General features: G+C 41.0%; 1 protein-coding gene across 5 annotated transcripts in view; it reads right to left on the reverse strand.

Moving 5' to 3' along the window:
* Window positions 1-4,789: 4,789 nt before the first annotated feature.
* PCDH7 (protocadherin 7) overlaps window positions 4,790-17,638 on the reverse strand; it is a 445,679-nt gene continuing 432,830 nt past the window's right edge. For 3 of the 5 annotated variants that reach the window (XM_035113243.2, XM_060278931.1, XM_035113242.2), the window contains exon 3: window positions 4,790-6,674. In XM_035113243.2, the coding sequence (XP_034969134.2) occupies window positions 6,295-6,674 (380 nt within the window). In that variant the 3' untranslated portion in view covers window positions 4,790-6,294. The remainder of the gene's footprint in view (window positions 6,675-17,638) is intronic. The other 2 variants (XM_060278933.1, XR_009558183.1) reach the window with 2 other exon arrangements.

Raw genomic sequence — 17,638 nt, forward strand, 5'->3', positions numbered from 1 at the left:
TGATCTAATAAAAAGGACCTCTACATCTAATGTGATTTGCAGATCTAAGCAAAGGGGGCTTGTTTATTCAGAGCTGATGTGAAATTGAGTGTCAGTTCAAATTTTAGCAAGATTTTGAAACGTATATTTTTGAAAAATTCTGAAAAAGTTTAAAAATAATAATCTCAGAATATACTTGTTAAGTTTTTTTTTTTTAAGAGCTAAGCCTTCGGCTAAGTTGATGTATTTTTAGGACCCTGCCAGAGCCCTCCCAGGCATATAAGAATGATGGTTTCTTATATGGAAACAATAGGTTATGGTGCATGCCTTATATCCATGTTTTATAAACAACAACCATTCTAGAATCTTGTACAGTGGTACCTCGGTTTACAAACACAATTGGTTCCAGAAGTCTGTACTTAAACTGAAGCATACTTAACCTGAAGCGAACTTTCCCATTGAAAGTAATGGAAAGTGGATTAATCCATTCCAGACGGTCCGTGGAGTACTTAAACTGAAGCGTACTTAACCTGAAGCGAACTTTCCCATTGAAAGTAATGGAAAGTGGATTAATCTGTTCCAGACAGATCTGCAGAGTACTTAAACTGAAAATACTCAAACCGAGGCGTACTTAAACCAAGGTATGACTATATTAATTTTTAGGGGAAGAGTATTAAATAACAGCTCGACAAGTTCGGTACTTCTGCCCCATTCTCCCTGCCTATTCTGGAACAGGATAGCTTGACCACAGCAAACGCTTGAACATTTATCCATTATAAATAGGGACATCCTATTCCATATCCTCCAACATTTCTCAGATGAAAATAGGGACGTCCTAAGGAGAAGCAGGGCATTATGGAATCAAATCAGAAGCTGGGACAGCTTCTGTAAATCGGGGACTGTCTCGGGAAAATAGGGACACTTTCATGATCTGCCATAGTTCAGGCATTGGTAACGATTACCGCAGTGCACTGTGGGGCTTCCCTTGTACTTGGTCCGGAAACTGCAGTTTGTGCAGACTGCACAGCACAAATACTGACAAAAGTGAGACCCTGTCAGAATTTTCCACTCCTGCTCAATGATCTTCCCTGGCTCTCAAATTCAAGGTGTTAAAAGCCCTCGGTAGCTTGGGGCTAGTTTACTTGAAGGATCGCCTTTTGCATCTCCATTAGCATCCCCACAACTGTTTCAGTCTGCAGAACTGGCGCTTTTACAAGTGCCATGCAATGTTCATTCTGCACTTCAAAGGAATCAGTCATTTAGTTTGGCAGCAGTTAACACCCTCATACTGTTTTCAATGCCTTTTTTAAAAGCATTGTTTTGGCAGTGTGTGTGGGGGGGGGGTAGGGATGTTTTTCAAAAATGTTTAATGTTTTATTATGTTTTTATATATGTTGGAAGCTGCCCAGAGTGGCTAGGGCAACCCAATAAGATGTGTGGGGTATAAATAGTAAAATTATCGTTATGGAATGGGACGTCCCTATTTTCACTGGAGAAATGTTGGAGGGTATGTTGTTGTTGTTATTGCTGCTGCTGCTGCTGCTGCTGTTGTTGTTGTAAGGTGCTATATAAAGGCAAGATTCACTCCGAGGAAGAGTGAAGCTCTCCCACAGAAAATACTTTTGTACTCGGTTTTTCAGAGTGTATCGCCACATTTGCAGTTGGCATATGCAGAAAATCAGTGATGGTGAAGAGTTGCGTTAGTGAAGACAGGTGCAATGGGCATTGTCAGAAGCGAAGTGTGAAGGGGGAATCATCCATGTAACAAGCATTGGTGCATCCTCATAATCATGTTTATGATCCCCTTAGTCAAAGTGAGGAAACTCAATAAGGTCCCTTGCCAACCATGCTCAGAGAACAGTGAATCTTGATTGAGGGAAACAGGGGAAGAACTACTTTGCTCTTAACAGATAACTGTAGGCTTAAAAGCCTAGCCTAGGAAGTTCATTGATGTTCATTAAAGTTCATTCATTTAAGTATGAGCACATTATTCTGGATAGGACGGAGGGATGGAATAAGATTGAAATGCATTTCTTATTGGGTGAAAGCACACATTTTAACCTTGTATGTGTGCAACTGGTTTATCATATGAATCACATATAATTAGAGTTTGTTCTCTGATGATGACATAGAAGAATATCTATAAGCAGTAATCCACAATAGCACCACCTTTTCCCTATTCCTGTCTTTACACGTGAATGCATTTTCTTCCATATTCCGTGTAGAAAGCACACAAATGGGTGACCGTTTGAACATGTTATATTTTAATTTGCAGAGACAAAAATGACAAGCAATTTATTTACATAAAACTGTACAAAAGCAAATTAAATTATGCAAAATCTTTCATAAATAGAGGTGGACTAGCGTTGAATACATTTTTGCCATGTTTCTTAGCATAGTTGCGTGCATAGTGACTCATAATAAACAATGATAAGTTGTTCTCTGCTTCACTATCAACATCCAAGTTGCAGAACAATAGTCAATGATTAATATTACAAACAGATCGTAACCACACTGAATGTAAGTGCTTCGAAATCCAGGACAAGAAATGTCTGAAAGTGTACCCCAGGTAGCTGAAAAATGATTCCTTCTTCATTAAACTATGCTCTTCCGGCAACTGCTCAACATTAATGCTGGGACAAGGTTTTGTCTCTACCAGTGTCCATCTGCTTTCTTTCAGCGCTTAAGGAAACAGTGGATCTTTTATCAATGATGGAATATAAGCAAAACTGTTATATTCTTCAACTCTTCCAATGCCGTAAAAGTCTTTTAGTGATGGCTGCATTTATGGTAGCTTCGTTTTGCCCCCTCTCTTCATTTTCCTACATCTTTGTTTTTTTCCTATGTGACAACTCCCCAGGGTAGTCTTTCAGCCAAGCACCTTCAATATCTCCTTTGAGTACTTCCCCCTACAGAAAAATAGCATCTACCTTGTTTTCAGAAACTCAGGCAGCAGGCCAGTCAGAAATTAGATTGACTAAATATTAGCATAACTGGAGGTTGGAATGAGCATTAGAGTTTAGACTGAAGTTAATACGACATTTTCTAATTCGTATAAAGTTACATAAGTGATGCGTCAGTCTCTAAATGTGTCCAATGTAAAATACATGCACAGTTTCTTTGAGCTTCTTGTGAAATTAAAAAGCAAAGAATAGGAGTTGTCTCATGAAATGAAAAAAAAAACCCTGCTAAAATGATTTTTTTTCCCCAAAAAGCAATAAATCAACAATTTTCTACCAAATAGACTCATAACATCTTGCTACTGAGACAAATATAGTACTTTTTTCTTCTCAGTTAACAAATGTCCTATTCCAAAAGCACATTCTTGTTTTTAATAATGAATTATATTTAAGACTGGTCCATTATCTGAGTTTGGTAGAAGGCATTTTTTTTTAAATATATCTTTCATTTCTCAGAAAATAAACATGGTTAAATATACAGGTTCAAAAAAATGTGGTAATAGCCCATAAATTTTTAGTGTCCAACCCCCAACCACCATGTTTACCATAACAACAGGTATAAAAGGCACAGTTGCATATTTTGCATTCACGCTAAAAAATTTCACTTTCATTTTATTATTATTATAATTATTTTTTTTACAAAAGCACTCTATATATGGAGTGTCACCAGATTTAACTAATTTCAAATGGGGAAAAAACCACAAAAATATATTTGTGTCTCATGCTGGGTCATAAGAAGCAATTGACTATGGTTTGATGGCTAGGTTTTACTAGATTTACTGCAAATACATACAAGTACACTGTATTTTTTTGTTATCCCTTTGTGCCCTTTTTAGCTCTATGAATAAAAAGGTAATTTCCTTAATCACGAGATTCACTTGTATGTAGCGCACAAAATGGGGAGTGATTTCTGATCCAGTTAATCCTAAAGGCCTTCTCTGATCTGTATTGGCTTTCTAGAAAAGTTAAAAAGAAAGATAGTTTGTTTAGATCTGCCTTATCTAATTGTTGTCAAGCGGATATTCAGTATATAAGTGTTTTATTTTTAAAAATAGTTCTCTTGACCAGTGGGGTGATATGATTGGATGTTCTGTTGAAACCTGCAAGAAATGTGTAAGTTTTAATGTATATGAGAAGCCTTTTATCCTTAGCAGATACTGAAAGGTTATACAATGCAGTAACTGATTTAATCAGTCTTCTAACGAAGTCAAATTTGCATCTCTGAATTTTCTTTTAGAAAAGCAACTATGCATTAAAATGATCAATCACTCCTAACCTCTTTATAATTTTTCCCCTTTATAATATGTGCCCATTTGTAACTGCTACACAAAGAAAAAAACTAATTTCAAAATAAAATACAAAAAAGTAAGGAAGATGTACAATAAAAAGGGCACTTTGCTATAGAAAGTTGAAAAGACAAAAGTGATGAGTTTGTACCAGTTGTTCAGCTCACATTTCAGACTGTTTAATATTATACTCTATGTCATTTATTTTTTAAAGCAAGAAACTACCCAAGCTATCTTGTCACTACAATCTACTAGAACCATCTAGTCATGCTTTAATGCCAAGTTAAACAACCAGAGGGGCTGGTTTCTGTCTTTGCACCCCTTCTCAAGCTGTCCCCACTGCATTGACCGATTGTCAGTTTGATTCGAATGTCCAAGCTCAGCCATTCTTTATTACTACAACATTATCAATACAGAACTAGTTCAGATTCTACACACTCTGTAACTCCTTATTGCACAAAATATATCTGGTCCATTTTCCTATCCACTTTATATATAGTGCAAACTATGAGAACTGCACCATCATGATCAGGTTTGGATTTATTTATTTTTGAAGCTTGTCACAAGCAAAACTCGTTTTTGCACAGAGCATGTCGGTGGTGACATCACTCAAGACTGCCAGTCGCCTTGAGTCTCATCAACATTGGTTTTATATTGCACAGGACTCAGCTTAAATGCACTTGTGTATTAAGAAAACCTGCATATAATACCTTTGCCAAGAGCAAATGATTAACCTGGAACACTGATAATCGAAGGTTTAGCATCCACTATCAACAAAGATGATGTCATACTTGACTTGAAGCATGTTCTTCCCACTGCCTTTGTTTTTGCTCTTTTTTTCAGATTTCCCTCTCAACGTGTTTTTGGAGCTCATCCTGAATGGATATGAAACCTTCTAAGGAAAACGAACCCTGGAACGGTTACTATATGTAGTTTATGATGTGCCGTGCTGGGTCACCTGCTAGCTCGTGTCACCAGTTCCTCTGGGGATTCAGCTAAAATCCATTTCGAAACGGCTACGTCATCTGGGTTGCGGCATAGATTGCTGTGCAAAATGTGTGTGGAAAATACGCTTACGTGTTTGTGTGCATCTGTGTCAGATTTCCTAAGCCCATGGCTGATGAGCAATTCTCCTGATCCACAGTTTTTTTCTTTGGCCTTTTAGTGACTGTGGTCATCCAAGCTAAATGCCGGTCTTGTAAAAATGACACCAGTATAGCAGTTTATCCTTAGGATGTCATGATATACCACCATCATTTTGTTTATGCTGAAGTTTAAAATGCCACAGAAAGAGAGGAGGAGAAAGAGGAGGAGGAGGAAAATGTCAGAGAGGATGAAAGCACAGGCAGAGATAGTAGTTATGGATAAAACCGAACAGTTCATGATTGTAGGGAAACATGTCATATTTTGGATTATAATCTCAGACTGAATATGTTTCCTGCTCTTTCCAGCCACACAACGGGATTAAAGCCGAGATCTTCAAAAAGTGCTTCTTTAAAAGAAAAAAGAAAAACCATTCCTTTATATGTTTAATTTTGAATGGTTTCTGGAGGCATCTCTCTCTGATGGAAACCAGCAGATGGTATCCTGGGAAAATTATACGTATGTAATAATTCTCTCACACACCCCTCAAATTGCAAACAAGCCAGATAACCACCAAATGATAACCAGAGTGGCTTAAGCAATGCTTCAGCAGTGGGGGCGGGGAAGGGATGGGGGACAACAGTTCCTGTGGTTCTTTTCAATTTCAGACTTGTTACCTTGAAAGGAATTTACAACCATAAATTTAGGAAAATAAAGATCGGTGAGCAGGGAATTAGGCATGCAGGAACAACAATGGTTTCTACATTGTACAGTATAGTCAGGCAGACAGGATACGTAAATGCCTGGCATGGAGGCAGAAGTGGCAGGCCAAGCTCTTGTCTCTTTGGTAGCCCCCTCTTTTTCAATGGACTTTCCTTTATTTTTGAGTTAAAATCATTTTGATTCATAGGTTGTTGTGTTTTGTGTTTTTTGCCTTTTATCCCCTTCCAATACATGAGAGAACCGTATTGTTGCTTCTTTGTCGCCTAAAGGTAAACTTCTCTTCTAGTTAAAGTGTTGACAGGAGATGGCTTGTATTCCCCTGTCTGTGTGAGGGGAATATCCTCTGGGTTGGCTTCCTCACTTTTGCTGAAACTAGCTGCACTGAAGGTCTCATAGGATGAGGTCAACTTTTTATTAAGGAGGTTTCTGTTGCGGTCACCCATGAGGGAGGCTTCTCCATTGGCCAGCTTCTCTTGACTGCCCCGTTCATCAACAGGCATGAAAGTGGAGAGTTTTGGCTGGCTCTTCTGCTTCCTTTCGGGCGAAGTGCGGACAGGCATCCAGCACGAATCTGAATGGCCATATTCATCACATTCCCGAGTGCACTTCCCAGTCAGGGCTACATCTGGTAAAGGTCTTGAATCTGCAAACAAAGAACAAGAAGGGAAGCTTTAAGTTTTGGTTCTCGAGTGGCAGCCAAGAATGAAAATATTTTTTTTTAGGAGTTGGTTTTGCATTGTCAATCTGTTTCCTCAAATAAAATACAACGCAGTTATCTACAAATACAGTCACACCTTGGGTTACAGACGCTTCAGGTCGCGTCTTTTCAGGTTGCTTCCCACGCCAAACCCAGAAGTTCCCAAACGGATCACTTCCAGGTTTTGGCGCTCGTGCAGAGCCACTAAATCGTGCTTTGCACATGTGCAGAAGTGCCAAATCATGGCGTGCGCAGACGTAGCACTGCGGGTTGCGAACGTGCCTCCTGCACGGATCACATTCGGAACCCGAGCGTCCACTGTATCCCCTTGAAATACACTGCTAGTGTTAGAATGACTTGTTTGATGCTTCACTGAGGAGGAACTGCTATATTTGTCTACCATTTAAACTTGGGCACAATCTAATGACCTAGGGATGTGTGAGACTTTCCTCAGCAATTTTGGGCGTCTCATCAAAATTCATTCTGATTCTTTCAAAGAAGCTCTGGATGTTCTGACTGAGGAAGCACACACATTTTCTCTTCCATTTTTGGTGCATGTACAATTTTTGGTGTAGTTTTTTTTTTAAAAAAATGAAATTCAGTGGTTCCAGTGCACACAGAGTGTTAAGATGTGCTCATGGAACTTGGACCAATCAGGAGGGTATAGTATTCTCTTCATATCGGGGACATTTCGGAATTCAGATTACACACAATGCCCTGATCTTGAAGAGAGGATAGGGAATCTGCAGTTCACAGGGAGCTCTGTGTATGCCTGGCACCCAGGTAGATGTGGGCAATAGTTTTGTTAGGAATGGGAAACTTCTAGCCGTTGGGCTAGATTCTGCCTGAAGAGACTGCCATCCTCACATTCTCCATCCTGCCCCTTCCTGGTCAATATGAGTATGAGATTTTTAAAGGTCCCATTCAGCTTTTTCTTAAGCCTAATTTCCATGCGTCAGTGGGGATGTAATATTGGGAAAGATAGCATATGGGAAGCAAAGAGCTAATTCTCTTTTTCTCTGCATGCTGCCACCCATGTGGTAAATATAGAGCTATGTAGTTTTAATTAAGAACTAAGGAGGGTTGAACTAGAATCCAGGGTCAAAGTTTAGGTGCCAGTGTGACTGGGCAAATGGATTTTTGCATCTCTAGCTTTTTCTGCAGCCACCTGACATTTAGAAATGGCTTAAACCAGGGGTGCCCAAACTTTCTTCCAAAGATGGCCAGATTTGATGAAGTGAAAATGCGTGAGGGCCAACCAAAGTTGTTGAGCTTTTAAAAAATACAATTTTACTCCAACGTAGTTAAGCTTTTTTTGGGGGGGGGTTACCCCAGGACATATATTGCCACAGGGGCCAGATTAAATTGACCAGCGAGCCAGATTAGGCCCCCGAAACAGACTTTGGACATGCCTGGTTTAAACAAAATGAGAGAAAACAGCCAAATAACTTAATTAATTGGACAAATATCACAATGCAAAACCTTCCTTTGAATCAGTATAATATACATGGCTTTTATCTTGCAAAGACTGGTGGCCATTTTGAACAATTTTTAAACTTCTACTCCCAGATTGGACTTAATCCGCATCTGTGGCACTCTCCTGAGCAATAGATTAATCCCTCAGTTTTAGTTAAAGTGAGGGATGCATCCACCACCCAGGAGATATTGACACAGAATATCAATTCAATTGAAGGTGATATTGTAGAACAGAATGGTAGACTATGTGGAACTAATTTTTCAAGAACAAGATCAATGTAGGCCAGTCCGATGCAAATGGTAACAGCCATTCAACTGTCTATACAATTAAATGTGCACAAGTCTTTACAAGATTCCAAACTGTTTGCGGATGGTGCGTTAAAAATAGAGAGAGCAATAAGAAATGGTTAGGAGCACACAAACAACAGCTCTAAGCGATGACAATGATTTGCATTTGCAAAAAAAACAACGATAACAAACCCCTCTATGTGTTTATGTAGCATCTGACTGTAGGGGTGTTATCTGACTGAAAAGTGTTTTGTGAGTGTTATGTCATTTTATGAGATTGACTTTTGATCTGGCTATGTACCTACACATCTTTCAATTAATTCAGCTGAGGGCTCCTCAGAGGAAAGGGGGAAGCTAAATCTGTTTATTGGATCGCTCAATCCTGCAGAGCAGATTTAGAGTCTGTGCAGAGGTGGAAGGGGCGAGAGATTCACAGGACACTGCCTCTTTTCCCCTGTTCTGACTGTTCTTTCCATTCACACTCTTTAAAAAAAATTGTGCACGACCACTTTCATCTCACATAGGACAGAACGCCTCTTCTAAAATTATTCCTTTCATGATATGGACAATCTAAAAGCAATAGCATCTTATTCATATGCAAATTTATCTCAATTTAAATGTACTAAATTGATCAAGATTTCTTTAAACAGGTAACAGTCCTAATTGCAACTGAATGCTAATTTAGACATTAGATTAACACACACACACACACACACACACACACACACACACACACTTGCACACACACACACGGTAACATACAAAATATATGTTGTTACACTCGGTTTCCAATCTTTCTTCTGAATTTTAATGTGCTTCATTTTAGCTGCCCTTCTGTTTCATTAAGGGAAACACTTTATTCTCTGTTAATTGCGTTTCTTTGGTCACATGGGTAGGAAAGTACCGGTAGATATTTGTGCAGAGAACAATGAAGCCTATCTAGTGGGCCAAATAAGAATAGATGTGGGTGCAGGTTCATGGCGTCCTTCCGCACTTGTACGGCAATTGTTAACAGCATTGTACATAAAGTCACAGAAATGTAGAGCTGGAAGGAACACCCCCTGCAATGCAGGAATCGAATTCACATGGGCCCTTAATCAGCTCCAGTTAGATGCAACATGGTTGTGTGCATAGAAGTAGTGATCCTGCGTAGCAATGTACATACCCATCAACACAGTCACCCACCCTGTCTAGGTGGGTTCAACTGAACACAACTGCATTAGTTGTAAAGGTAAAGGACACCTGGACGATTGAGCCCAATCAAAGGCGACTAGGGGGCTGCAGTGCTCATCTCGCTTTCAGACCAAGCGAGCTGGCAATTGTCCACAGACAGCTTTCTGGGTCATGTGGCCAGCATGACTAAACCGCTTCTGGGGCAACAGGACACCATGACAGAAGCCAGAGCGAACAGAAACGCTGTTTACCTTCCTGCTGCAGTGGTACCTATTTATCTATGCGCAATGGCATGCTTTCAAACTGCTAGGTTGGCAGGAGCTGGGACAGAGCAATGGGAGCTCACCCCGATGCAGAGATTCGAACCGTCGACCTTCCGATTGGCAAGCCCAAGAGGCTCAGTGGTTTAGACCACAGCACCACCCGCTCCCCTGGGTCACTTGTAGGTGAGGTTCTCAACCCAGCATGTAGGTGAAGTTCTCAACCCAGCAACGGCTGAATAGTCTGGGGCCTCTTTCAGTATAACCACTTTCCCAACTGGGTTAGTGTAATCATGTTTAAAAGGCAAGCTCTGATCACAGCAATGCGATAGCAGCATTGAAAGTGAGCAAAGGGAGCAGCAGCTTTGGTCAGGAGGTAGAAAGTGTCTCTCCCAAACCATCTTGCAAACAAGCTCAAAGATTTGGATCTGAGGCCTCACCCCAAAGCGGCTGAGGACTATCCGTGCGTCTGCACAGCCATTATTGCATTACAATAAACTAAACAAAAAAGACATCAAGGTGTTGCTGTTTTTAACAAACTCACTACTCGGTACTCAAGTCACTTTCACACAGCAGAGTAGAAACTGGGTCCCTGCAAGAGTATGAATCCCGTTCCATCTTAACTACCAGTTCAGAAGCAAGTAATGGATACAGAGCAAGTGATGGGTATGGCAATGGGACATGCCAGCACTCCATTTTATGGCATGGAAGTGGGTGTGTTTTAGCCTAATGCCTTTCATCCTCTGCTCAATGACATACTACTGTAAGACTCTGCTCACCAGGGCTATAAGCAGCTCTATGATAATGCTATTTCCTGCTTCCATTTCCCCTTTTTTCCCTTTTTTGGAGGCAATGTACTTCTTTTGATAGTGTTATTAACTATCACTCTCCTATGCTGGGGGTGGGGAACTTTTTTCAGGGCGAGGGAACTTTAGGATGGAGAGGACCCAATGCAAAAGTGTGCCGAGCAATGCCACACACAAAATGTCAGACGCTTCTACTCATGTTCACACACGTACACTGAAACAAAAATATATACACCTCCACCCTTTATCTTGTCAAGGACATACTCCAGCGTAGATAAAACAGTTAAAGACCAGGACCAGTGTTGCATGGTCTAGGGCAGGCATCCCCAAACTTCGGCCCTCCAGATGTTTTGGACTACAATCCCCATCATCCCTGACCACTAGTCCTGTTAGCTAGGGATCATGGGAGGTGTAGGCCAAAACATCTGGAGGGCCGCAGTTTGGGGGTGCCTGGTCTAGGGAGAGAGACAGCATAGGCCTTATAGGGAAGGGGCATTTAGTCTCTGGCTCTGAGGTTCCTATTTTCCAGGAGCAGTCCTGGAATTACAGAAGCCATCCCAGGTTCTGATTCGATCCTGGAATGTCTTGCTTTTCCTTAGGACATCCCTATTTCCATCAGAGAAATGTTGGAGGGTATGGGAGAGAGGGTACTGGTCCCATCACCTCCTGGCAAATAGAAGGGGAAGAAATGGAGGCAGTGAGAGATTTTACTTTCTTGGGCTCCTTGATCACTGCAGATGGTGACAGCAGTCACGAAATTAAAAGACGCCTGCTTGGGAGAAAAACAATGACAAACCTAGACAGCATCTTAAAAAGCAGAGACATCACCTTGCCTACAAAGGTCCATATAGTTAAAGCTATGGTTTTCCCAGTAGAGATGTATGGTAGTGAGAGCTGGAGCATAAAGAAGGCTGATCGCCGAAGAATTGATGCTTTTGAATTATGGTGCTGGAGGAGACTCTTGAGAGTCCCATGGACTGAGTGCTCACTGGAAGGACAGATCGTGAAGCTGAGGCTCCAATACTTTGGGCACCTCATGAGAAGAGAAGAATCCTTGGAAGAGACCCTGATGTTGGGAAAGACTGAGGGCACTAGGAGAAGGGGACAACAGAGGACAAGATGGTTGGACAGTGTTCTCGAAGCTACGAACATGAGTCTGACCAAACTGCGGGAGGCAGTGGAAGACAGGAGTGCCTGGTGTGCTATGGTCCATGGGGTCATGAAGAGTCGGACACGACTAAACGACTAAACAACAACAAAAACGGGAGAGAGACATTAGCTCAGACTCTAGGTTCATTCATCTATACTTGTGGCTTGACAGTACTTTAAGTTTCTGCTGCTGCTTCATCTTTTTCCTTTTCTCTTGGAAGTTTGGCTTTCCAAGGGCTTTTGATTTCAGATTTTTTGCTGAGACACTGACAGCTTTGTTCTTCTTCCTCAGTGATGGATAACAGATATATTGACATTTGTCAGCCCTTCTAGTCTTAAACCGCTGTGGCTAGGGAGTGGTATACAGTATGCCGAGAACATAACAGGAAAGCACTGCTGTTCATCATAGTAAACCTGGAATTACTTTCAGACTCCCCAAAGGTAAGAAGCAGGGATAATAATTTATTACTCAGGCACACATGATGCTCTTTGATTTTTAAGCAGGCAAATCCTCTTAGCGATTTTTTGAGAACAAGGCAAAACACATCCCTGCCATTACTCCGCCTTTTAATAAGCTTGGTGATGGAGTCTATAATTCATTTTCAACAGATGACCATTTAGAAAAACTGGTTGATTGTGGTTGCTTATTACTGGCAATAGTACCACCAGGAGAAATCTTTTTAAAGTCACGCACTCCTGGGAGAACTCCCCGCAATTCCACATCTTAAGCTAATATTGCAAGGTCAGAATTCGAAGGACCACACGTGTGCATGTGGGGAGCTTTTCAGCTGCCCTTTCAATCTTTAAACTCCTGTGCCTCTTGGATAGCTGTCCTTGAGGTCAGGAGAACCTCCGGGGTAGTACAGTAGAACCTCTATTTACGACCGCCTCTACTTGGATCCGATCCAAGTTGCAACTGTTGCGACTGGAACCAGGTTTGCCTTGATTCACACACGCACAGAAGCGGTTTCTGCCGTTTGCGCACACACAGAACGGCGCTTCTACCAGCGAACTGGATCGACTTACGGACGGACCTCCGGAACTGATTACATCTGTAAAACTGATTACATCCATTTGAGTGCCAGCAAAAGAAGCTAGCAATAAATCCATGCACACACATAGAGTCATAGAGTTGTAGCATTGGTAGGGACTCTGAATGCAGGAATATGCAGTCATCCCATATGGGGATCAAACCTGCAACCTTGCTCTAACCAACTGAGCTATGCATGCACACTTGTATGTATGCGCACACACACACACACACACACACACACACACACACACACATTGTGTGCATGCAGAAGTGTTTTGTGAACATTCACAGGCTTCCCTGTAGCCTGGCCCAAATCTCACCCTTTCTTTCCTTCTTTTGGAATGGTGGGTGGCGTTTGTAAGCTTAATTTTGCAGCTTACAAACTGCTAGTGAGAAGAGGCAAGGGTGGGGAATCTTCTTCAGCACAAAGGTCACCTTCTCTTCCCAGCAGCATTCCAGGGGCCACATGTGAGTTGTAGGTCATAGTGTCCCCAGCCAGGCCACCCCTTGGAGTTGGCTTTCCAGGAGCTGGCCTGCTAGGTCATAGCTGATCCTCTCAAAGGCACCATGTGAAAGGTATTGAGTTAATAGTATGCGCATTACAAGGGGTAGCAGCAAAAGTGAGCTGAGCAATGAATGTGAATGTTACCTTTGCATGGTAGACTAGTTTCTACACCAACCCACACTCGTATCTCTTCCTTCCAGGCAAACTTGAAGAGGGTGTAAACTTGAAGAGGGTGTAAACAGGGCTGGTGAGGGATGTGGTTCAGGACTGTGTGTAGCTTTGGGAGAATCCTGAGGGGCAGACAGAGAGGCCTGGAGGGCCACATGTGGCCCCCAGCCTAGAGGTCCTTCATCCCTGTTGTTATAGAGATGGGAAAGGGTACAGATCAGTTATAGTGGGAGGAGGACATTGCTAAGACAAGGACCATAGAAGACTACCGGGACTCAGAGAAGGCTATAGATTTGTAACATGATCTCTGAGGACATCTGTGGCTTAAGTCCACCTGTGGTTGGTTACTTTGACACTTCTTTCTTTTTTGACAAATGTTAGGTTGATCCCCCCCCACACACTTTTGAAGCCATAACTGCTTTCTTCTGCTCCCCTCTTCCCCCAAAGCCATTCAAGCAAAACTGTCAGATAGTAAGTTCAAAGCTATCCTTTGGGGCTGAAGTTCTCTTCGCAGCTATAATACATCATCTCAAAATATCACAGTTGTCTTTCAGGTTCCACCTCATCTATATTTAGGTCCTGAACCAGCAAAATAACCTAAATGTATGATCTAACTAGTAGATCAAAAAGGCATGATATTGAGACAGAATTCTGAGCAGCGCTAAGAAGCTCTGGAGGCGAAACGGCCTGGAACTAATGGTACAAAAGCTGTTATAGAGAAAACCCAGAGAAAAGGTAAGCCTGGGAGAAACAACAAATGCCAGTTTGTGGCATGTTTGCTCCATCGCTACAGTGCTTGAGATCTAACCAATTTCTTGGTTCCAAGATTGAAAGATGCTCCTCTGGAAGCCTAGGTTGCCCTAGCAACCACTTGTAATTGTTCCCAGCCATATGGTACAGATAAAGATAGGTAGGAAAGACTGAATCTCCATGATTATGAAATGAAGTGATTGGTGTGAAGTGTCTGGACCTGGGTTCCAAAGTAGGTGCCAATATTACTCTCAGTCTACATCATGCTCATTCATGGTCATCTCTAAATCCTTTCCCTTTTTTGTTGCTGTTGTTTACATCTGTTCTGTTCATTATGTAGCGAGACCATGGTTGAATTCTGAAATTCTTCAGAATGAAGAATAAAAAGTAAAAAAAATAAAAAGGCTCCCTTGCTTAGAAAGCTCTATGCATGTATTAAGACAGGGATCAGCAACCTTTTAAAGCCGTGGGCCGGTCCACTGTCCCTCAGACCATGTGGTAGGCCGGACTATTTTGTGTGTGTGGGGGGGGGGGGTAAATAAACAAATTCCTATGCCCCACAAATAACCCAGAGATGCATTTTCAATAAAAGCACACATCCCACTCATGTCAAAACACGCTGATTCCCGGACCGTCAGTGGGCCGAATTGAAAAGGCAATTGGGCCACATCCAGCCCCCGGGCCTTGGGTTGCCTATCCCTGTATTAAGATCAGAGAGAGGATCACAACACACACACACACACACACACACACACACACACACACACACACACAAGCTTAATCCAAATGATAAGATTTTATGTTGGCCAGGGTTGAAAAAGATTCCCTGCTCCTCCCCCCTTCTGCAGTTTGAAGTGCTAAACTCCAAAAACCTATAATCATATTCTGTGTAATGTACAAATCAGCTATAAGTTTCATTAATAGGCTCATTCATGCAGGACCACTTACTAACTTGGATTTAACCATAAGCATTAGAATGCAGTACAACCTATGAAGATGTCAGAATACTTTTAAAAGTGCATCCTTGAGGAAGAGGGACAGATGATTCAAGCACAATGCAAGCAAGTTTGCATTTAAGTGTGTTGGAGCACTGAGGTCCCCTTCTGAATAACCAATACAATGACATACCATGTAGGTTGCACACTCATGTTCACCCTTAAATTAATGCAATACGCTTTCCATTGTTCACGTTCCTAATTCAATTTTGAATTCTTAATGATGCTTAGGATTAGATTTCATGCCATCTACCCATCCAAACCAGTTTCATCTTCTAGGTAATTAAATACCCCCCTTCTGATTACCAGTTCTAATTGAAGGAATGAAAATCGCCACTGCTGTACAGTGTGTCTTGCTTCAAACCACTGTACTATCCAGCCACAGTGAAAACTAGCAAGAGTTTGGACTTCAGTTTCAACAAAATCAGAATATTCTATGTGATTAAGAACAGAGGGTGTTCCCCAGGCCACCCACATTACAATACCTGGAAAATGCACATATTATATAAGCCAAAAGTGTATACTGCATAATTCAATAGCACTGAAATAGTGTATGTTTAAAAAGTGATGATTATCTTAAATAAAAGTAGCTTTTCTCCAATCTCATTCTTAAGCATGCCCTTTGTTTCATTTTGGTCTAATAGAGAAATCATTTCCAAACTTAGACACTTCATTGGAGACCACACTGCTAGCTGACAAGCTTAATTGGACAAGATGTGTCACTATGCCTGTCAGCAGTCAGTAAATCGTCAAGAAAGATTAACATTCCAATATTTGTTGCTGACCTTAAAACGCAAATAAATACCTTTCAAACATGCTCGCGCAGAGGGTACCTTAGCACTAAATTGGCAGAACCCAGTGGTATATGTTTTCTTGATCCAATTTGGTATTCTTTCTGTAAGGATTGCTCTGTTTTAACCCTTAAAACACCTCTGAGTTTTTTGTGTATGCTATGCTAATGAAAACACAGTTCAGAAACTCAGCTGGGCAACTTGTAGTTCCTCATATTTCACAGAAATTCTCACATCCTTGAGGATTTGCATAGAATTCTCTCAAGGCACATGTGAGAGGTAGGCTTCTCAAACCCATTTGATTTGCAGAAATAACTATGTACTGAACTTTATCTTTTATCACTGAAAATCTTAAGAGACTCCCCCACCACCACCAAAAAGAAAAAGAAAAAGAAAAAACTCTATTGGCCTTTGACTCTAGAACTACTTTTGGACAGAGGTATTGTACTATTACATGTTTCCAGAGTGGTTGCCTCATTATAGGCCTTAGTAAGCTACTAATTAACAGCACTCCTACAAAACCTTAGACATTTCTGGCACAGAGGCACTGGAACAAAATTTGCTGATGACATGCATAAAGTACAAAATGTCAGAAATATTCAACATAAAGCAAAAGACTAAATTAAAGGAAATTTGAACACCTTAACTCCCCATGGGGGTTGGGATCTGATTCCTGGCACATGATAAATCCATTTCCAGGGCCAGCCTATTATTCACTGTTGCTTGAGATGCAAGAGTAGAGGGCTACCCTATTCATTAACGCTGCTGGGAAATTTACTACATCCCACACAAGCAGAAGAGATGAAGCAAAGGGGGCAGTGATGTATTATGTAAATCATGGACCAAATCTCTTAACTCGTTATGGACTAGTGTATATTTGTTGTGTCATATGTATAGTATAGTATATTTGTTGTGTCATATGTATGTCAGTGGTTGTAATAAATAAATAAATAACTTCAAACAAACAAACAAACAATGGCCCTTAAGAACACCAATTATATGTATCTGAGAACCTTTGTCTTCAAACAATGGTTCAATCAAAGGGAATTATTTCCCGTATGGTTTAAAAACTGACATGGGAATCAGTTCTTGAAATAATTTTATCAGATGATAAAAAGGAACTCTGTAAGGGCTAAACTTCCACATAAATCTATTCTGACAACAATCCAAGAGTCTTCTTTTAAATTTGTGTATAGGTGGCTCAACACACCTGAGAGATTATATTGTATAAATAAAAGCTTCTCACCCTTGTATTGGAGAAGTTGCAAAATAAAGGCCATTTATTCCAAATGTGCCTCAGTTAAAAACTTAAAGCCCCAAGTGTTTGGACTCAAACAGATTTCTATATTTATTTCCACATAATCAAAATCACAGTTTCTGTAAATAAATGGTCCTCTTCATGCTTGTAGCCGCAAGGATGCTGATAGCATGTAAATAAATAAATAAATAAGGAACTCAGCATCTGGCAGCATAGTAAATGGTTAGATCAGCAGTGCTTGGCAGATTGTCTCTCTTT

This window comes from Zootoca vivipara, chromosome 9 (assembly GCF_963506605.1).
Source record: "Zootoca vivipara chromosome 9, rZooViv1.1, whole genome shotgun sequence".
NCBI lineage: Eukaryota > Metazoa > Chordata > Lepidosauria > Squamata > Lacertidae > Zootoca > Zootoca vivipara.